Source organism: Epinephelus moara, chromosome 4 (genome assembly GCF_006386435.1).
Source record: "Epinephelus moara isolate mb chromosome 4, YSFRI_EMoa_1.0, whole genome shotgun sequence".
NCBI lineage: Eukaryota > Metazoa > Chordata > Actinopteri > Perciformes > Serranidae > Epinephelus > Epinephelus moara.
Genome location: NC_065509.1, coordinates 17,041,102 through 17,063,957, shown reverse-complemented (window position 1 = coordinate 17,063,957; position 22,856 = coordinate 17,041,102). Strand labels below are relative to the sequence as shown.

At 42.1% G+C, this 22,856-nt stretch overlaps 1 protein-coding gene across 5 annotated transcripts in view; it reads right to left on the bottom strand.

The window, feature by feature from the left end:
• ankhd1 (ankyrin repeat and KH domain containing 1) overlaps nt 1-22,235 on the bottom strand; it is a 32,731-nt gene extending 10,496 nt beyond the window's left edge. The window contains exons 1-23 of one of the 5 annotated variants that reach the window (XM_050041594.1): nt 21,785-22,235; nt 18,713-18,866; nt 9,118-9,274; nt 8,751-8,913; nt 8,405-8,552; nt 8,090-8,323; nt 7,537-7,631; nt 6,585-6,740; nt 5,820-5,901; nt 5,357-5,548; nt 5,132-5,241; nt 4,788-4,875; nt 4,079-4,206; nt 3,825-3,968; nt 3,615-3,717; nt 3,207-3,469; nt 2,757-3,044; nt 2,224-2,647; nt 1,979-2,118; nt 1,753-1,864; nt 978-1,123; nt 737-879; nt 15-228 (exon numbers count right to left, since the gene is read on the bottom strand). In XM_050041594.1, coding sequence (XP_049897551.1) covers nt 15-228; nt 737-879; nt 978-1,123; nt 1,753-1,864; nt 1,979-2,118; nt 2,224-2,647; nt 2,757-3,044; nt 3,207-3,469; nt 3,615-3,717; nt 3,825-3,968; nt 4,079-4,206; nt 4,788-4,875; nt 5,132-5,241; nt 5,357-5,548; nt 5,820-5,901; nt 6,585-6,740; nt 7,537-7,631; nt 8,090-8,323; nt 8,405-8,552; nt 8,751-8,913; nt 9,118-9,274; nt 18,713-18,866; nt 21,785-22,063 — 3,963 coding nt within the window. In that variant the 5' untranslated portion in view covers nt 22,064-22,235. Of the gene's footprint in view, nt 1-14; nt 229-736; nt 880-977; nt 1,124-1,752; nt 1,865-1,978; nt 2,119-2,223; nt 2,648-2,756; nt 3,045-3,206; nt 3,470-3,614; nt 3,718-3,824; nt 3,969-4,078; nt 4,207-4,787; nt 4,876-5,131; nt 5,242-5,356; nt 5,549-5,819; nt 5,902-6,584; nt 6,749-7,536; nt 7,632-8,089; nt 8,324-8,404; nt 8,553-8,750; nt 8,914-9,117; nt 9,275-18,712; nt 18,867-21,784 lie in introns of all 5 variants that reach the window. The other 4 variants (XM_050041593.1, XM_050041595.1, XM_050041597.1 and 1 more) reach the window with 4 other exon arrangements.
• Between the last annotated feature and the right edge of the window lie 621 nt (nt 22,236-22,856).

Genomic DNA, 22,856 nt, shown 5'->3' with positions numbered 1-22,856 from the left:
TTTGGACTCCTCACCTTAGCGCGATGCTCTACGTTGGCCTTGCGATCTAGCAGCAGACTGACGACCTCAGCCCGCCCCTGGAAGCAGGCTAGGGTCAGGGCGGTGTTTCTGTTGGTCTCAATCTGAGCGTTGATGTCCGAGCCCATGTCTAACAACAGCTTCACTGCCGGTACGTGGCCGTTCATGGCTGCCAGCATCAGAGGAGAGATTCCCAGCTTACTGCCGGTCCTGGTGAGAGAGAATCAATAAAATGTTTAGACACCTAAAACCAAAATAAAACATTGAACTGTGTATTAATGTGCACTAAAAGCAAACCATGTATCACAAAGTATTTGTCTCAGTTTCAGTTCACGTTACTGTTTTACTGCGACTTAGCAACATAACATGTGTTTCCACTTCTTGCAGTGCAGCATTTATCAAAGTAGCAGCTGCTATAAAGCCTCTGTTTTGAAGTAACTGCCTCACTGTTTCCTCATTCCTCACTTATAACACAGTTAATCACCATGCTATCATTTCTGGGTGTGGCTAAAACCCAAAGGCACATTTTACAGTAATGTTGTATTGGTTTGGCACCGTGTCTCCTACGTGCAACCTCAGTCACTTTCAGGAACTAAAACAATGTTGTGACATTCAGATCAGGGAAAAGGATTATATTCTGATAATGACCCTAATATAAGTGGACATGTTTCACTTACACCAAGGGGCCAAAGTGAATACTGAAGTTCCTGTCACTTACCTGGAGTTTATCTCAGCTCCAGCATTGAGGAGTATCTTGATGATGTTGACGTAACCCCCGGACGCGGCCAGGCTGAGAGGCGTGTAGTCGGAAACATTGCGGTGTTCCTTATTAGCTCCCCTAAGCAGCAGCAACTCGACCACCTGACGACGCAAGGGACAGTTACCAGTTAAAGCCAGGGAAAAAAAATTGACAGGAATGTCACCATTGTGAAGGTTAAACTGAAAAACAATGTGTTTACCTCCTGGCGTCCCCCGGAGCAGGCCAGGGAGAGGGGCGTGTCTTTGGTTCTCTCTGACTGAGCCTCAATGTCCCCCCCTTTGTCCAGGAGCACCTCCACCACTCCTACATGGCCAGCAGTGGCAGCCAGGATCAGAGGAGTAAAACCTGTGGAGAACAGAGGGAATATGCAGGTTTTTTGGTTACTTAGAAAAGAATTTCAATGCTGGAAAGATGGTCTTTTCATAAAGCCAGGCTGTCTATGCAGTAAAAAGATGCTAATACATTTAAAATTGGTGCTACATGACCGACAAAAACAGAGCAAAGGGCTGTGGTATTTACTTTTGCTGAAGAGGTGGAAAACCGTAAAAGAATCTTGGTTTATTTTCGATCATTATTGTCTAGTTTTAGAGTTTGGTCGGAGTTTGAGAGAATGAGAGAGAGGGGAGACTCTTTCTCGATCCGCTTCTATACTCTTTGTGTCCGTGGTGGCTGGCGTAGAAAAAATGCAGAGGTACAATGTGCACTTCAAGCAATAGCCCGAGAGCCAGCGAAAATTAAGAATCAAGATATGAGAGGGGAGATCAGCAGGGAGATCTGGGCGCTGGTGGGATGGAGAAAAGTTTACTACATTTAATTTACACATACTCCCCATCTTATTATAATAAAAAGCTAATTAAAATTGGTATCCATTTAATATATAAATTAAATTAAAATCCAATTCACACACCCCCCTATTGCTCATAATACCACTACAGACCTTTTCATATGCCTATTTTATTATTGTGCTTTCATACCTTTTTTGTCCCGGTGCTCAATGTTGGCTCCCCGTGCGATGAGGACAGACACAAGCTCCTCATGTCCTCCTGCACATGCGAGCGTCAGCGCTGTGTCATGGTTACTCTCCGTCTGTGGTGGAAAACAAGATCTCTTAACAGGGTTGGGAACTTTGTGCATGCATCTACTTATTTATGTTGTCATTTTGAAGATCTCGGTCTTGTCAAAGCTGGCATTGTGTCTTACATGTGCATCGATGTCAACAGAGGGGTAGAGGGGCAGGACTGAAGGGGGCGAGGCGATGTTTGCGGGCATCTGTGTGGGTGGCTGGGAAAGGGGTGTGGGTGAGGTTGTAGTGTTCAGCATGGGCACACGGCTGCTCACAGCTGCAACAGAGACAAAAGAAAATTATGAGATCATACAGATTAGGGCACTTACATACAACGAGTCACCAATAATCCAAAGCCTACTGCAAAAAGAAGTGCACCTACCCGCCATGATGTCATCCAGCGTGTCTGTGAGCGTCTGTGCAGGTGTAGCTACCATGAGCCCATCTGGGGCCTGCTGAGGTATCATTCCTGGGCCTAACCCGGCCAATTGTTGACCCTGACCCTGCTGCTGTTGGCCCAGCATCTGCTGCCCCACCAGTACCCTCTGCAGCTCTGGGCTGGTGCTTCCCGGGTAGTCTGCAGGGTTGTAGTCTGGCAGGGGCTGGATAGGGACGAAGGCAGCCTGAAGAGGCGGGGGAGGAGGCTGGGGCTGGGCCTGTGGCGAAGGGGGAAGAGGAGGCTGCTGTGGCAGCTGCGGCCCATCCCTGTAGAGGATTGTGCCCACCTGAGGAAGCTTGGGGTAATCGTCCTCTTCTCCGTCTGCTTCTTCATCTGAGCCCTCCTCATCGTCGTCGTCTTCCTCTTCCTGAAAATGTATAGAAAACACCTTAAGTCTTGGGTTCAATAAACGGAGGTGTTAGAGGAGTCAGAACAAACATCATAACAACACAGAAATCAAAATCAAAGAGTTTCACCTCTTCCCCCTCCTCCCCTGGCCGCTCCTCTTGCTCCCCATCTTTGTTGGCCTCTTCATCCGTGTCAGAGCTGGTGTGAACTTGGGCACCTGTTGCGGTGGGAAGCGGCCCCGGAGCAGGCGTCGTACTTCCAGGACCCGGGCCTGGGCCCTGGCTCTGTCCGGCCTCCTGCTCCTCCTTCAAACCCTTCGCCTCCATGTACTCTTTGGTGAACTGTTGCTGTGTTTTCAGCTGCAGCTGGCGCTCCACCTTCTGCAGCTCCTTCAAGATTTTCTTCTTCTTCTGCACCTAAGTGGGGGGACAGCCACATCCTTGTTTGTCTTACTTCTGATATGTTGCTTTGCATGCAAAATAAGTGTGATCTGATGTAAAGGTGACATCCATCTTACTATAAGTTCTAAAAACAAGATTCAAAGTGGGATCAGATCTTTAATGGGTGATGGATTATACCTGCTCCTCTCTGCTCTTCTTCAGCTCCTCAATCTTGTCTTTGGTGAGCGGCTCCCCCTGAATGAGCTCTAGCGACTGAAGCTGGGCCTTCTCAATGGCGCTGATTCTCTGGCCCAGCTCGTTCAGCTTCCCCTCCGTCTCCTCCACAATGCACTCTAGAGGCTGGCACAAGTGGAAGGGCGGCAGAGGCTCTGCTTCAGGCCCCCGGCCGACTGAGGTGGGGACACCGGGTTGAAGGGCTGCTTGTCTCTGTTTGGAGACGCCTAGATTTGAACAAAAGAGACATGAGAACTTGAGGATTTGGATCGGCCTTAAAATTGGGGAGATAACAGTCAAATGGCTGAGTTAAGTCTGCACCTCCATTTTGTGAGTACATCTCCAGGTAACAGGACTCTAAGCGATGATTACCTTTGCTGGAGACGGGTGGGGGTGTGGCGATGTTTGATGGGGCTCGGTCGGGCTCCTGAGGGGGCACTACCATGGCGAGAGCTTGGAATGGGACACGAGGAACCTGTACCAAACGAGGACATGTTAGTGTCATGCAAAAAAAAAAAAAAACACTAAAAACCAAAAACAGATCTATTTCCCTGCAGAAGTATGATTTATCGCTGCATTTACCTGAGAGGCATCTTGCGAGGGGGGAGTGAGCTGGGAGAGGTCAGGGGCTGGGACAGACAGGATGTTGTTGGGGTAGTCCAACAGGTAGGACACCACATTGGTGTGGCCACCCTTAGCAGCTTCTATCAACATGGTTGAACCATCCTACAAAAGAGAAAACACATACGGTCTCAATAATGTGCGTTTATTACATACATGTGTACAAGCAGAAATATTCTAACTGGTCCAATATGTATCCAGAGTGTGTGCATTACTTTGAGTCTGTGTGTAGGATCCGCCCCATGTGCCAGCAGCAGCTCCACCACAGCCAGATGTCCTCCAGCACAGGCCAGCGACACCACTGTGTGGTCATTATTGGCAGTAGCTCTGTTCACATTAGCACCTGGACAACAAGAGAGGAAGAGTGAACACATTACCTCACTTTGTATGAGATATGAGTCTTATTATTACATTTACAAAATCAAACTCATTCGACTTCTAATCCAAATGAATTAGGGATTAAACAAATATATAAACAAGCATTCCTTCATTAGGATGAGTGAGCTTGTGAAAAATGTTTCTAAGGAAATTTTAGTGTGTAAATTCACTAATACAAGTACTGTAACAAATTGTGACTCATCTATTACTGGTGTCATACAAAAGATATGCGCATCAGTGCATAATACACTCCATAAAAACTGAAGAAAAATCTGAAAAATTCTGTCAAAGTGAAGCATCTTCTGGTCAAATTGTTCAAATTAATAAAACATTTTTTCGGCTTTTGATTTCATTATATAATGACGTTACATATGGAAAAGTCTTATGGAACATTTAAATACACTGAACTGGATTTATAAAACTGCTTAAAATGTCCAAAGGCATGTTATTAACAATCATCGCATTTCAATGGATTTAGACAAAAAACAATCATTTGCAAAAAAGGACATTTATCTTGTTTGTTGGAACAGCGACTCAATAACACACCTTTGCTGATAAGAAACTGCACTGTACAGAGATGTCCCGCCCTCGCTGCCTTCATCAAGGGCGTCCGCCCCCCTTCAGACTCATGTTCCTGGAAGACAAAGGTGAAGACATGTTTGTCAGATTCTAGTTTACTCCAGAAGTTAAACAAAAGAGTCAGGATATGTTTGTCCACAAAAATGTGACTCAACAAGAAGCTGCCTCCGTAGTTCTCCAAGGTACAAGCCTTGCTTTACACAATAGACTGTGTTCCACTGGATCAATTAACATTTGTATACCAAAGCTAAACCTACGTAACACAAAAGGCAAATCACAAGTGACAAAGAGGATTTAAGAGTATGGCGTACCAAGTTGGCTCCGGCCTGCAGCAGCACATCCGCCACATCAGTGTGTCCGTTTTCACACGCATACGTCAACGCTGTGTCACCTGTTGCCGTGGTAGCATGAACGTTTGCCCCTGAATGACAAAGTCAGAAATTAGGATTGTAAGCACAGCGGTATAACAAAGGCATATTCTTTGTCTCTTTGTTCTTCCAGATCCGCAGCTCCCCGCCTTCTTTCCTCCAGCTCACCTGCAGCCAGTAGGTATTTGACCAACTCCAGATGGCCCTCCTGTGCAGCCTCCATTAGAGGTGTGGAGCAGCCCAGCTCGATGTCGGCGCCCGCCTTAATGAGGAAGTCGGCCACTTCCAAGAAGCCTCCACAGCATGCTAGAGTCAAGGCTGTCTCCTGCGTCTCCTCCGTCTGGGCATTGATGTTAGCACCTGGACAAAAGAACGAGAAAAGTTAGCGATAAATGACTGATCTGTTTTCACAAAGTGTAATAAGTTTAGTGTTGTGTTTAAGTGTAAGTTTCTTTAATAAAACAAAAGACAAAAATCATGTCATTGTCATTTCACAGATAACACTCTCAATCATCTTATTTCTGCTAAAGAAACACTCAAATACCAAGAGATGGCTCATCAGTGTGTACTACTCACTGGAATGGCATCTGACATTAAGTTTCCATTTCCCAGATGTAGGAGCAAAGCTTACCTTGAGCCAGCAGCAGTGCTACCATCTCCTCGTGGCCTTCTCTAGCTGCCTCCATCAGAGGTGTGTAGCCTTCATCATTAACCTGGACACAAACAGATAAGAAAACATAGGGGCGAACATGACTCACTGCAAGATTACTTCGTGGGCTTGTCTTTCGTGTCTGTGTACTCTCACTGAGGATGGGAAATTGCAACTGGCAGGTTGTTTGACACTGGCTCTGTTGTCGACGTCTTTACATCAAACGTGTGGTGATAGACGAGAGATCACAAAAACCTGAAGCACTGTCATTCAGCCTGGCATCTTGAGTTTAAGTCTGCCACCTCACTGCCAGCTGACTGTCTTTATTTCTTTATTAAGATTTAAATAACAACAATGAAATATGACCAAATCATTTTTACGTTTACTTACTTGCTCTAGCTTGCATTTTTTTAAGGATTACCCAAGCAGTTGGTTTCATAAATGTCATTTAAATGTCACTGTCATTTCAGAAACAAGTTCTTATCTAAACACGCATTCCTATCTATATTCTAAGGCTGCAGCTTCTAAAGTATTCAGTACAATGTATCCCAGTAGCAGGACAGCAGTATGACTGTCAAAAAGTTGAAGGTTATTCTCCCCGGAAAAATCTCTACTGCAGTGTGTGTGCAATCAAAAACTGGTATACAGCGACATAATTCATATTTATATGACAACAGCAGCCTCTCCTGTACTTTGTGGTCTTCCCAAAACTTGTGTTGGTATTTAGGTGTCTGTCTCTTTACACACCTCCTCCAAGTTGGCTCCTCTCTCTATGAGCAAGGCTGCCAGCTCCACGTGTCCTCCACATGCTGCGAGGGTGAGGGGCGACTCGAAGGAATCCGCTGGCATGTTGACCTGCGCACCGCTGTCCAACAGCAGCCGTGCCACCTCCACATGGCCGTCCTGGGACAGCGAGACACACAGAGAATGTAGAGATAAGCACCTGAATAAATACGTGGGATCACTTTTCAATGACACCAACATACAGTCATGCTGCATGAGCCCGAGAACCTTCACTTTTAAAACAGCGTGCAATAATTAAATTACAAAACACTTCCTGATGACTCTTCATGAATCAATAATTAGTTCCATACATCTTCTTACTGTAGTGCTACATTCACAACAGTGTAATCATTTATCAAAAAGGTACAAAAATAATTAACATAATCCAACTTTCCCAACATCTAGTTACTTAAGTGGCCTAGCCTACATAAAAACACACCATAAAACTCTGAACTAACACTGAGCAAGATGGTTGAAATCATAATCATGGGGCACAGGCGGTGACAGGCTGTGCTTTCCATATTTACTGAAACAAGTCAACTTTTTTCCCCACTTAGGTGCACAAGTACATGACTGTGTACTGTGCCGAGAGCTCTGTCAAAGTGCTTCCAAGTGCGAACACTAAAGATGTGCAGCTGTTCTGCTGCCAACGTGCTGATTTCGACGATGCATAATCTTATAAACTCTAATTCTGACTTGGTTGTAATGTTATATCTATAATCTGACAGTCATAGAAAAAGTGATCTATGTACATACAAAGTGACTTTAAAAATAGTTTAATAGACAGTTTTTGATGATGTCAGTAGTGAAACTGTAACTAAACCTGAGACAAAATGGAAATAAATTGTTAAAAAAAAGTGTGTTCACTGACCCTGGGGATAAAATATTTAATTAATGGTTTGGGTCAGATGCTCACCATGCACGCCTCCATCAGTGCCGTGTGCATCTCGTCTGTTTTATGCTCCTGGTCTGCTCCAGCCTCCAACAGAAAACGCACCATGTCCAAGTGACCTGCAGATGCAGAGGACAAACAAAAATCAATATTCTAAGCCTTTTATCGCCAAGTATTAGCAAAGAGCATGTTAATAGCACAGAACTTAAAGGTCCAGTGTGTAGGATTCAGTGGCATCTAGCGGTAAGGTTGCAGAACTGAAACTTCTCCAACGCGCCGAGCGCATAAGAGAACTATTTAGACCAGCGTTTGGTTTGTCTATTCTAGGCTACTGTAGAGCAACATGGCAGACTCTGTGAAAGAAGCCCTTCGCTTTGTGTAGATATAAACAGCTCACTCTAAGGTAACAAAAACACAATTCTTATTTTCAGGTGGTTATAAACATATGACAACATAGTTATGAATGTTATATGGTATGAATGTTACTCCATTCTTCACAATAGATGCCCTTCAATCCTACACACTGGACATTTGAATGAGGTGACCAACAGGAAAGACACAATAATTGAGTTCTGACCTTTGTAGCAGGCAAGCGTGAGAGCACTCTCCTTGAACTCATTGGAGTGTGTGTTGATGCCAGCGCCATACTCCAAGAGTACTCTGGCCACTTCTACATGGCCCGCACTGGCCGCCTCCATTAGAGGTGTGTGTCCGTTCTCGTTGTGGTCCTCAATGTTAGCACCCTCTTTCAGCAGCACCTTCACCACATCCACGAAGCCACCGGCACATGCGTACGTCAGAGCTGTGTTGCCTGGAAAACATCGGAGAGATCAATCAGAGTGCGAATCACAGAGAAATAGGGAAATGATACTAAGTGAAGAGAGGTTTTTACCTGTGGAGGATTGTGCATTAACATCTGCCCCGTGGACCAGAAGCAGTTTGACGATATCGACATAACCTCCACTGGCAGCAGCCATAAGTGGCGTTATGTCCCCTTTGATGCCCCGGTCCTCCACATTGGCGTGCATGGCCAACAAAACCTGAGCACGAAACATGAAATGGTGATATTAAGAAACAAGCACGGAAACTTGTCACCAAAACAATCAACTAGAGGTACCATCATCATTTTATCTTAGCTCTGCAGGGAGGTTATTCAAGTGTACAGGCACTACGTGTTGTAAACATGTCAATCACAGTTATACTCAACCACGTCTCACTCCGATCTTGCCTTTACATACCTGTGCAAGTTCATAGTAGCCGGCCGAGCAGGCGAGGCACAGCAGGCTCTCCCCTTCCTCCGTGTGTTCGTTGACGCTTCGTCCCTCGTCGAGCAGTTTGCGCACAGCGTTGACATCCCCATCTGAGCACGCCTCTGCTAAACTACGGCTGAAAATAACCAGACTGCTACAATTACTGCCACTGTGACAGGTGAGCACACATACGCCTCACATTTACACAAACACTTCCAAAGAGCAAACTCACACTCACATGCACACAGTCTGCATGTGCAACTCAGATTTGACAGAAAAGAGAATGACAGGTGTATAATAACTGTGTGCGAGACAAACTGACTAACGCCAGTGTCGGTATGGGCGAGATACATACTTGTCGGCTTGGCCGGCGTTGAGTGTGTTTTCAGCTCTCATGCGTGTCAGGGCTGCTGCAGCTTCGTCCAGGGCACAACTCACGGATGACGTCAGTCGCCGTAGCACCTCGGGGTCTGCAAAAGCTTTACCATCGGCAGTGGACAGTTTACCGATGCCTGCCGAACACCAAAAGGGCAGAGGTGCATAGGGCAAGGCAAACCACAGGGGAGCACAACCACACCAGACCAGATGAAGAAGCAAGTCCAGTCCAGCCAATCCAATCCAGGGTTAGTAGCAGCATACACAAAGAGGAAAAAGAAAAAAGAAAAAAAAAAAAATCACACACAGAAAACACACAAGCATTTGTTAATATGGCTTCATATCTTTTTTTTCACTACTTTCAATACACCATCTATGATTCTTAATAACTCCAATATGTATGCCAATGACTCATAAACAATATTTGCTCGACTACTGTTGTCCAGGTAAGAGCAGATCTGTGAGCAGAACTTGAATGGATACAGTGAGGGAGGTAATGTTAGCCCTATAGGCGAGTAGATATAGGTGCAGGCTGTTAATGGTTAAAGAGAAAAAGGTCTTCTCCTGTGTGAATTATAGATGGGTAAGTGGGCAGTGAATGTGAGGGAAACAGAAACTGAAGACAGTGGTCCAAAAGAGAGAAAAACACAGCTGGGAGAAAAACAAAATGCCATATGAGTGAAAAATGTGTTTGTGTGTGCACGTTTGTCAGGACAGAGAAGAAAAGCCAAAGAGGGGAATGAAAAGGAAGAGTAAGCAGGAGGAGGAAAAAAAGGTGTTTGCTAATGGCCTACATTGAAAGATCTCTTTCAGAAGACAGAACAAGGACCATTTCCCAACTAATGAAACTGTTCAAGTATTTGTATTGTGTGTGGCGGCATATGTTTTAAAGGCATGTGGGAAAAAAAAGAAGCAAGACAAGCCAAGAGAGACGGAAAAAAGTGTTGGCCTTGAACTTTTCGGCTTCAGCCCGAAACCCATCTATTAGCCAGGCAGAAGTGAGCTCCGGTCCTTGTGGTCCTCCTGTGTTTTGACCACTAGGTCTGCGACTCAGGCTAAACTTAGCACGGCTCTCAGACAACAATTTCGCAATAGTCCCAAAGGCAGAAGGAAACAAGAGGTCACGGAAGTTGATCATTAATGTTTTACTGTAGCATGTTTATCTCGGAGAATGCAAGTAGTTCATTGAACCAAAACAGACTGAGGCTGACACATTTTAAATACCTCAGGCCTATTTGTACATTTCTGAAACTACAAGTTTCCTTAGCTGTGGATCACACCTTAAACAGACATAACTGATCTTCATCTATTTAGATCAAACTGGACACTGGGCTCTCACTGAGGTCGAGACTGTGACTCTGTGAGTACTAGCAGATATTTTTGTTGTGTTTCGACTGAAACGAGTAACTGGCTAGCCACTGAGCAGCCTACACCCACTGTACCACCAACGCACTGTGCAATCTGGAGAAACATTTTTATCCGAGTTGCTAATTAAAAGTTCAGTTTGTTTGAGAACAGCCGACGCAAAATTGCAAGCAGGTCACCTTAAAACCTCGTTGAATTTATGAACAAAGCAGTTGTCATCTGTTGTTTTAACATGAATGAATCAGCTTGTCCATCTGTAAATTAACTTCCTGATGTAGGAAATGGCTCACTAGGCACGAGTAAAGATGACTTGCATCTTTTTTATCCAACAACATACTAGCAACTGGTTCTGATTTAAGCTGTTTTCAGCATTTTAGAATGACCATATAAAACAGGGCGTATTCAGACACTGGAATTATGACCTTTTCAGGATCATTTTAAACCAAATTTAAGGCAGATTTCTTGACAAAACATATTTTTCTTATTCAAGCATTGCAGGTAAGTATAAAAGGTAAGTAGAATATATGTAGAAATAAAGTTATCGGAATGATCAGAAATGTGGATGTTCACGCAGTTGAGTTTGACCCATTTTGACAAAAAGATTAAATTAGATTAAATGTTCACATATTTAAATTTAAGACTATTCAATGACTTTTAGGGACTCTTACTTAAAAAATTGAATTCAAGACATTTTAGACTTTTTACGAATCTGCAGACACCCTGACAAAGAATCCCTAGCTCCTGGCTGAGACCTGCCTTGGCCTTTAACCACGTAGCACAAAAGGTGTTTGAATCCGTGGAATCAATTCCAAATCCAAGATGAAAGGGATGTACAGTGTGTTTACCCATAAGCACTTGCTCCTGCACTGCTCTCCCCAAAACTCTTACATGTTTACACAGATAACAAGATCTTCTATCTAGTTGGGCTAACATAAAGTGTCAGTGGTGGTGTATATACCAAATGGTTGTTCAAAACATACAGATGGCATTCCCACTAACCTGGAAGAACCGTTGGTAAGACATTTACATGGTATTTACGTTGCAGCGCAGCTTTAACAGATTATTTAAGGTGGTAGTTGTCTCCACGTGGGTCACATTAACTTAGCGTCTGATCATTTAAAGATACACTAAGCAAGATCATTGGTTACTTTTTGTAAACACGTTCGCCAGCAAAAGTGAAGGTGATAGTAGAAGCCAACCACAGATTCACTCTCATTTGGTGTTTTGGCTCGCGATAGTTGTGCTTTTTTGGGCGCTGTGTCCCTACCGTTTTATATAGCCCCAACCTCACCAGGGTGCTGTGAGGGTACACGCACATTATCGTCCTGAACTCGAAAAATAAGAAAATACACACAGAGGGAGAGAGTCTCTGCAGAAAAATACACCGCCACACACTTACTTAGAGATAAGTCAGAGGGATACTCGGGTTAATATTCAGAAAGATGAACAGGAAACACTGTATTAGCTATATAAAAATGAGAGGTCAAATGAGGAATTGCGTAGCCTTTTTTTGCCATCTTTTTCTTCTGAGGCTAGTTATTGTTCATACATAGAAACACCACTTTGCATCCTGACCTTCCGGAGAAATGAGCAAAACTAAAACAGAAAATGATATCAGAGATGTGTGGGGCAGCAATTCAAAAATCGTATCGCTATCATAATGAGACTAGATAATGACTTTTAAATATCATAATATCTTGTCTTGTCGTCTTTTTGGCAGCATTACAGTGAAGTGATGTAATTTCTTTTAACCTACCAGACTGTTATAGCTGCTTTATTATCTGCCTTTACGCACTAATGTCCACATTGCAGATGATTATTCATCATCAATCTGGAAATGAAAATATTTTCTGAAGGGAGCAATAGTCAACCTTACAATATCGTCGCAATATTGTTAGAGGTATCGTGTAAAAAATATCATTATATATATTCTCTCATTCAGCCCTAAGTTCACGTGACTAAATTTGGTCATCATTATTTAAACGTCAACCTTACTTTATCCAACATAAAGCTTTCAGCACCTTTAACTTCAGCAATCTACAGCAATCCTTGACTAAGATGGTTTCGTTTCCCACACCAATAATTTACTTTAAGAAAACGGGTCAAAAGTGAGCTTCTAGTGGTGGCCTGTCTCACAGGTGGCATGGAGAACTTGTTGCACTCTGGGTAAGATGTAGCAATGTTAGCACGGTTGAGTCTTGGCTAATGAGTCACTGCTGTTTCTGGTGTTTATTATAGTCGGCAATGTTGCTTTTAACACAGATGTAAAATGTGTGTACAGGAGTTAGTCTGAAAGCCCTATTTACTTTGTGTTGTTAGTGAAGAAAACATATCCCCTTGTTAAAGATGGGAAATGTCTCAACTACGTAACTGCAGAAATAAACTGGTCAAGAGATGAATATTACCAACCAGATAACATATTGGTCACACTTTGTCAGCTGTATCTATATATATATATATATATAGGCTCTAAAGACCATCTACAGAGTCACAGTATGAGAGCTCTCACGTTCTCCCTGCAGTTGATTTACTATTTTTGTCCCTTTGACTTTTACTTCATTAATTAGTTTGCACCATTTATTACTGGATCGTATCTGCACTGAACCTCTGACCTTTATTTTTGTGTTTTATTCTTTTGTACTTTGTCTGCTTTGTGATGTTGTTCTGAAACTTTTATACTGCTGTATTAAGCAAAGAGGTTTCACACCTCCTTTGTTAAAACTCGAGGTTTAGTTTGCATTGCTTTGACTCGTGCGTCTATCAGCTTTGTTTATTTCCATTATATTTAACTTTAAACTGTCATTTTAAATGCTGCACAATGCATTTGTATCCAACCACATACAGTACTTACAGTGTGCGTTTGTAAGGTCTGAAACAAATAAACCTGCCTTCTTTTTCCTTTTAAACCTGAGAATAAGGGAGTTCCACACTGTTTTTTTGTTATTGTGCAAAATTATTTGACAGAGGAACCTGTGACTGCCAAGATATGACAAAAAGGGGGATTTAATTCTTATTAATCTCATGACAGCATGCCCACATCTCATTTCCAAGCACAGAACAACAAAGGATCCCCAAAAAGAATATACGAGGGTTTGAGCCTTAAAAGTACCCTGAAGAATAATAACTGTAAACTGTTTTGTTTGCAATGAATGATACTCCTAAAAGTGCATTGTTTGTACCCTTAAGGGTATATAAAAATGTCCTATGTATTTCTTAATATTTTTACACCTGTTGGAATGTGTTTTTTGTGTATAATTGCTAATAGCAAACAGTCTTTTTCTTCTCTTTTACAGGCACAGTGCTACTTTTTGCAACACAAACAACTGTGATATGTTTCATCACCTTTAGCAGTCATCAAAATGTCTATCATGTAACACCCATGCTCAGCGCGTACATGCGTCCTCATCCGAGCACTGGTCGAGCACTATATACCAACAATTTTTGTAAATGTGCTAGGGCTGCACAATTAATCGAATATTAATCACGATCACGATTTTAGCTTCACACAATTACATAAATATGATCGGCTGCGATACTGACGTCAAAATGTGTGCTCCGCTCATAGAAAACTCTGCTGCATATCAAATAAAGTGCTCCCTAAACAAACAGCAAGCCTCAAGTTTGGAAGAGCTGTCCTGTACGTGTGCACGCTGCAGCAGCAGCCTGTGGAAAAACTGTCCTGGATGTTGCAACTGCAGACGCGCAAAACATCCATCATCAACCATCATTATCCATTGTTTGGAGACAGGAGTGAACAAATCATATGCAAAGAGTGCATTCGAGGTTTGTGTGCCGCAAAGCAGCACAACTACCTTGTTAAGCCACCTGAAAAAAAAAAAACACCACAACCTGCAGTGCGATGAATGCATGGAGGCCAAGATGGATAAGGTCGCTAACATTACTGTACCGTTGCCATTAATCCTCGTCCTCGCCCAGTGTCAACTCAGTACTGTGACCACTGTAAAAAATATATCTATGGGCCTACATACAGCGTTGAATGCATATCCATGCACTATAGTCAGATGAAGAAGAACCTTATTTTAAAGAAGTATTTTGAAAGGGAAAGCAGTGCTCTGTTGATTTAATATGGGGTAAAAAGTTTTGTCACAATGTTATTTATATTTTGCTTCTAGGAGACGCACTGTGGAAAAGGACCGGTCTTATGTTGATGGGAAGATTAGTACATTCGGAATGTAGCACAACATGGAAGTAAAAGCAGTGCTCTGCTTATTTAAATGTCAAAGTGCAATGATATTATTTTGTCCCTAAAAAGGATGAATAATTATGATAAGTAATTGTGATCTCAATATCTATCAATATAAGCATGATTATTATTTTGTTCATAGTAGCCCTAACATGTGCCAACACTACATTGTGTTCACAAACACCACAGGGTATATTTTAATGTAAATTTATATGATATCTAATAATAGGTCTGCAAAGGAGGGGCAAAAAGTTGGTCATCTAGATAGGGAGAGCCTGTCTATCAGCGTACAACTACCTTAGCTGTTGCTAGGGCTGGGCAATTAGTCAAATTTCATTTTCAATAACGGCTTCCAATGGTTAAGAAAACAAGATAATCGAGATAGATCGATTATTGTACCGCATGACGTTTCACAGCTGGGCACTCAGTGTTGCCAACTTGATGACTTTTTTGAAAGATTTAGCTGCTTTTTGGACCCTCTGGTGACTTCACGAGGGTCTCGGGGTGGCTGCTTACATTTCATTTTACGACAGCATCACCTGAAGATGTTGATTAATGGAATGAGACAAAAAAAAGACTGGAAGGCAAGACCTTCTCCCCACAGTGTTCAGGCAGCCTCGCACTTCAGATTCAGACAGTGCCAAAGTGAAAGCTAGCTACTGCTATAGAGTGTTGATAATTGTGGGTATCCTACCACACCCGCATATACTGTATGTCACAGAGAATATGGATTAAAGCATATTGTCAAAGTGCTTAAACCCTGCTACAACGTATACATTTAGGTCAGTCCGTTTTGTCTGTTCTGGTTAAACAAGCACAAGCTGCAGTTCAGGAATGATCAACGGGTTTGAGTCTTATGATGGAGAATTACATTACTGACATTTGTGTTGTTTATTTATATTTAGTTTTTCTTACTGACGATATGCCAGTATTAGTGTCTTAACTGTCACAAAATAATTAAGGCCAATGTCAATGTTCCCAAAGTCATTGAGTACAAATGTAAACTAATCATGATCTCAAAAGTGACAAAAATAATCGTGATTATGATTTTTGCCACAAACTAGCAGCCCGAGCTGTGGTTGAGAACTTGCTGATTTCTGTCACATTTTTCTCATCTCTTTTCTGAAAACACACTGCCTGTCATCGCTGGCAATACAGAGGCAAAGGCAGTTCAGCAGGAGCACAAACTGTGACAGGAGCAGGACTGTGATTACTGCAGAGAAAAGAACATGCGGGGGAAAGCCCATTTTCACACCTATGCACACCTGGCCAGCAGAAAGCTACATGACCACTGGGTTGTAACAGTGCAGACCTATGCGTATTCTGCCCTTTGAAAGAATCTTTTCATCACTTTGAAAGAAAAAAATCTACAGGAGAATTTTAGTCTAAAAGTCCACGTGAACCAACTAATGGATCGATAGATGACACAGATGTCCCCTGGTTTAAGATTGTAGCAACAACACATTAAAAATGTTTTGTTTTGGCTTGCTACAGTCAAGAAACAAAAATGTAAACATTAACTAATGCTAAAACACTGATATGTTGTTTTATACACTCAGTGACCATTTTATTAGGTACACCTGTACAATCTAATGAAATCCAAAACTGTTTTGCCACAAAGTCTACTTTTATAGCACCTATAAATGTTGAGTGTTTTTGTACACTGTCACAGAAATGTTTATTTCATCATGTTTTAGTGCTGAGGTCATAGTTAGTGATGGTGTTGTACTGGACTGCATTATATTGAGGTGTTTCTAATATTCTGAGGGCAAACGGGGAGGGGGAAAAAAATGATATAGTCCAATGCACCACCACCTTTAACTATGACCTAATAAACATAAACTTTAATTTACATAATTAATGTTAACAAAAACAAAACATCATAAACTTTGCAAAGGTAAACTATATGGCAGAGCTGTACTATTTAATTGCAGTAGATGGTAAAGATGTAGCTAATAAAGTGACCACTGTATGTAACTCTGTGAAAGCCGTCTGTAATCTCAAACAATCGTTGGTCCATTTTCAGAATCTTTTATCAGTTTTTTCATCAGTTATTTAAAGTTAATGTTAACTAGGTTTTGTGTTTGTGTTCTGCGCACTTTACGACCTTTTTTTTTTACTCATCAGACTACAGCTTTATCAACAAGAGAACTGTAGATATTATGCCAAGTATGGTAGTATCACTAGCTTTCATGAATAATCCATGATGACATTTCTTACATCTTGCGTTTGTTGCAAATTTCTGTTGAGTATGAATAGTTTCTTTACAACACCTACAACAGGCTTGATAAAACAAAACAGAAAATCCCTACACATTTCAGGAGGCATTATTCAAAGGACTAAGGATGTCACCAACAAGGTTTTTAACCAGATCACAACCTGGGTCCTTTAATATCGACTAACTCCTGACACCAAATTTGATCACTGAACATTTTGCTTAAATCTGTCCTAGTTTAAAGGGCTGTCCAACCAAAAATGACAGCTGTAACTATACCAATGTGAGCCAGCATTCACACTGATGAACGTTAATGTTGTGTTAACAGTGGTGCCAAGCATGCGCTGTGTACTCCTGCTGTGTCAGCAGCTTACGCCCTGTAAATAGATTCTGACTGGCTGTCAGTGTTTGCATCATTCATGAAATCACTCCAAAAATGATCCTGACTTTATCGTTCACCACTGTGGTTGATATGATTGTGGAGCGGACCATCCATTTGAGTTAAATGATTTTTCGAACAATATATTTATAGTTATAATTACTGTTATTGTTACACATTAAGAAAACATAGCAAATGGACTCTTTCCCTTGATAGTTTCCTGTATTATTTTTGTATAATGGCCTGTTTTGGATTTTAGAGAAGAGTGTCGGCCAACTTTTGTGGCAGGTCTCTCTTCATTCCCCACAAGAACAAAATGCTTAAGTTAAGCAACCGTTGGTGAGCAGCAGGACAGTGTCAAATTGTTTTGTTGGCTCCGCAATCCAGCGCAATGGATTGGAAGTGAAACAATGACCCAACAGCTATGAAGGGTAAAGAGCTAAAATTTATTTTTAAATTAAAGTGTTTACATCCATGTCAGATTACCATCATGGATATTGTAGTCCTTTTCATAGATACAGCCCAATGTAAGGGGTCTAAAATGTATTGGAAAAATGAAAATAACCTCAAAGACCTATTAAACATAATCGGTTGCAACTCTTTTGCAATAAATAATTGTCTGAAGTCTGCAGGTCATTAACATCACCAGGCTCTTGGCATCTTTTTGGCTACTTTGTTCATACAAGGAATGATGAGAGGATGTCCAAACCTTCGTGCCACAACTATTATAAACAGACATTCCTCTTTCTACTGTATTACTGTATTACAGGAATAGTAGACCTCACAAATCAATATAAGAAAAGATTCAAGGTATCATTATTACTATTATCATCATTATTCAAGCTGTAATAGATCTTAAGCAAAAAGATAACGTATGTTGTCACCTCTTCTGTTCCGACTAGTCAGGGAGAAAGGGGAATAGAATGAGATTAGCCATTAGCCGTTCAACACAGGCTCTCTGCATGCTGTGGAGGCTCAAGCGCGTTGCAGCGTTAATCTGCCCGGTAATGTTCATAAGCCCAAACGAGGCCAGGACACCCAGGCCTAATGGATTAATCTACACAGACCTTCTTACACCTAGATTACAAATTCTAATCAAACTAATTTACCCAAATCACTTTCAAACTATGTGCTGATATGACACTTGCAGAACCGGCAGGTTCTCTTCATTGCCATTTCAGCCTCGGGGCCTTACACACCAAGACCTCAACTTTTGTTGGGATTTGAAAGGGATAGGGGGAAAGAAGCTGAGGCAGAAAGGTGTGGTTTTACTTACACAAAGTTACTGTATGTTAAAGAACAACTCAATACTGGTGTGAGCAAAACAGGTGTGGCCAATGAGATACTGGTCAACTACAAACAAACATGTGTCAAGTCTTAAGCTGAATTAAGTTGAGACGACTCAGTCGTACCTGCAGCTTCCAGTAGAGCTTCAAGTCGAGCCTGTGTCTCTGGATCAACAGTCCTCAAATCTACTCCATCTGTGGCGCTTGACAAAAGCAACTCTGACGCTGTCTTCATGATGGGGTTATCCAAGTCCTCCTGGTCCAAAATGAATGACTCCACCTGGAAGAGGAACAGAGACGAGGGTAACAGAATTATTACTGGCCCTTTAACATTAATTCATATAAAGTCTAGACCTCCACTAGTACTTGTAATATATAATAACTCCTAATAAAGTGTGAAAACACTGTAACATACATTATGTTGCTAAATACATCTCTCTCACTTTTTTAACACAAGGAGAGAAAAGGAGCACAGGGATACGAGGGTCAAAGCACAGGAAGTACTTCGGCCAGGAATTAAAACCTCTACACACAACACGAGAGATACTACTGAGAGTTACATTTTGTTCATCAAAATACCCGAACTGAATCCACATCAGAAAACTTAACTAGAACAACCAGTGTAGCTACTATGTCAGTTAATGCTTTTGTAAATCAAGTCCCAATTCATATTTTTTACCTCATAAATTACAGCTATACTCACGTTATTGTAGAGAAGAAAGGGTGCTTTTTTTAAGTGATCACTAATCACTTACTAAATCAATTATTAATGTTAACAAATACACCAAGCTGACTTGTTTAAATTGAATTAAGTTTGTGTTTATATTAGTGATTTTCAGAGAATCTGCTGGTTCAATTCCTGTGTTTTAATTTTAGAGATGAGACTTTAGCACCGCAAGGCGTTGTGGAAATTACTCATGACATATTTTGGTACACAGGTGAGATAAATCCCTAAGCTAGCCTCATCTTACAGCATGAACTAGTATCTCCATAACACTAAGCAATTAAATGAAGCCAATACGCCAACCTTTCAAATAAAACGTAGACTGTACAGAGGCTAAATTAAAACTACAGATTAGAGCTCTTGATTTAAAAAACACTGTCTTAGAATTTAACTTTGATATGGGAAAAGTATACCTAGTTATACTGACCCCTGTTTACAGTGTTAGTGCGGGAAAAAAGCAATATATTACATACATCAGAAGTCACAACTAACTCAGCCTACCTAAAAGGTGACATTTTAAAATAATTATAAGGTTTTGAATAAATTACAAGCATTCACATCGTTCAACAGTTTACAAAACAACCTTTGACAATAAGTGAAGCGGTAACAATCCCTGTCTATGGCCATCCATAAGCTGCAGCCGGCTTTTAGGGCCTGGCCTATAGAGCAAACGTTGGGAGAGTCAGCATTCAGCAATGTGGAGGAATTCAGCTATACGATAGGAACGCCGAGCAAAACAACCCATGGGGGATGTAGTTCCATGAAGGCCTTTATAATCAACAATGGACATCAGTCTCCACTATTAATGAACTACAGTTCCCAGAGTGGTGGTATCCAGAGAGCTGGAAAGGCCTAGAATGGCATCTGCTTAATCCTGGGGCTCAGATTTTAGCTACTGCCCAGAGCAGCGAGCTCTCCACTGGAGTAAAACACCACAACAAACGCTCCCTTTCAGGCTTCTATAGGAGGCTGGGTGAGTGAGGAAATATGACACAGGGGACACACATTTACAATTTGATTCAATTAAACTGTCAGAGGTGTTATGGTCAAACTTGATATTATCTTCCTCTGCTGCTACACAGCTGATGCTCAGACAGAAATGTCCAGGCTACACTGACATTAGTATCAACTGACATCCTTCCTGTCATGCCTGCAGTATGTGTCAGACCGATACCTCTTTGGTCAGATATTAGTTAGCTATAGACAGCTCAACAGGTAATATGCATTGCTCTACCGTGCAAATTCCCTCCACACCCATACCTCTTTGATGATAGTGTGTCTGACAGTAAATGCTGCATCACCTCTTAGATGATAATGAATATTACCTTACCATGAAAATGTCATTAAGCTGAGACCTTTGATACGTTTGTGCAAATAATATATGTGTCATCTAGCCGTCTGACAAGTCCCATTCCTGTGTCTGCTGCAGTCATATGATATGGTAAACTCGATTACATGACAATAGTGTGGCTGAGAAGCCCTGATATCTTAAAACTGGCAGCTCACATTGGAGCAGGCACGCAGTAAAAAGGGTTTGGTTATGACAAAGTAACCTTTTGATTATTTCTGAGAAAATTCCCCAAGAGGCGGTTTTGTCACGCTGTCATTTAAGCAGGTGATTTTAGGTGACACATGAAATTTGTGCTATAGCGACAAATATTGTGTATTCTTCTGAGCTGATATAAAGCATGTCTGAAGTATGTTTAGCTGAGGAGGACATGCCATCACACCTGTCCCCGTGTGTGACTGCCAGCACATGGAAAGTTGGACACCTCTCAAACCTGAACTCTAGCTGGTCTCAATTGTGACAACGCAAATCGAGTTGACACATTGGTAGTGGCTATCTGACCGAAAGAGCCGAGGGATGGAAAAAAACCAGCTGGTTTATTTGTCAACACCAACTGTCGAAAATTCGAGGAGTTCCGCGAGGAAAAGCATTATCTATACGTATCGAAAAGTTAGCTCAGGGACGATCGGAGTTCATTTACATGATTTGGAAAAGTGACGTAATTGCACCACAACTACGAAATGGCAGATAGTTAGCTGGCCGTGTACGTCCGTGGGTTTACGGGCATCTTCCATTTGCCGTGGCTGGAAAGCTGTTGGAAGAGCTGCAAACTTGTGATGGGTGTTGCGAGACGACAGCACCGAGCGAGGCCGTCGTCGCTTCCACCCGAACTAGGCCGTGGTCACAGCCTGCGCTGCATAAATAAAACATTTCAGCCGCTCAGCGTGAACAACTGCCTGTGTCTCACCAAACATTATCCACATCAAACCCTCCATAAGCATCTGAGCTGGCAAGAGGTGTTATTCGATTAAACTGCTGGGTTATTTTACGTAATTTCAGCGGCCTGGGAGGGGGTGGTTGCCAACTGCGAGCTAATCGCTAGCTAGCAGCCAGCTCGCGCTAGGAGAGGAATGTTGCTTAGCTCTCTGGTTAGGCTTAGCTAACTAGCTTAGCTTAGCGTAGCTACCTCTGAAACCTCGTCTTCGTCGCTGCCGGATCCTGGACCCGAGGAGAGGACGGCCGCGGCCGCTAGTTTGAAATCCAGTCTTTCTGCTGCAGGCCCGCCTGGTTCACCGTACAAGCGTACTTTCTTTCCACCTACACCAATCCCAATGCCCCCTAGTCCGACTCCTCCTGGTGTCGCTCCTACCCCCATCCCTGCCACTGGGGAGCGAGGAGTCACCGAGTCAATCTCGTCCTCGAAGCCGTCCGTCAGCATTGCCGTCCCGGCTACTGCATCCTGCATACTTATGTTCACGATACGTGTGGTCACGAGCTAGTTGTTGACTTAAACGTCCGTCCAGGCTGTTTCTTTTAGGATATTTGCGTGATTTTACTTCAGGGAATCCAAAAACTCTCCCGAAGCGAGGGTTGAGGAGGATCTCTTTCCCCCAGCCATTAACTTTCTAACAACCTAACCCGATACGCACTGTTTCTCAGAAAGACCGCCTCTCCTGACAATCCTATTGGCTTAGCAGGAAAAAGCTCTCTTTCCAATTGGACGAGGTTAACGCTTGTCAAACATGAGACCGCAACGTCATGTTAGGTTTACCAATATCACGAGGCTGTAGAACGAACGTCAAGACATGACATGGTAGGCCAACTTAACTGGTAGCTAGCTGTACTAGTTCATGTAAACTCTTATTGGGAAATCACTTATGTGGAAGGGCCACAGTGACAGTAAGCCGGTACCTGTTGTAAATTTTAATGACTCATTTTATGTGATTTTAAACGGCAATGAATAGCAATATATAGCTGAACTTCACAAGTTACATATGCTGTAAATTATGTGTTTAATTTGTTAGTGATGATTAATAAGGTTGGAATTAGAAAAAAATAAAGAGGACATTTTAAGGGTCAATAATATGACACAAAACATACATCCACACATAGAAAAACAAGGGAAAAAAACAATGTCCACCTTGTATTATAATCACATTTGTTATTTAAAATGAGCCTCTTAAATATGTACATAGATGTTTTGCTGGAAATGAGTATATTGCATATATGATATACTTTAACTTATTGTGTATACTTAG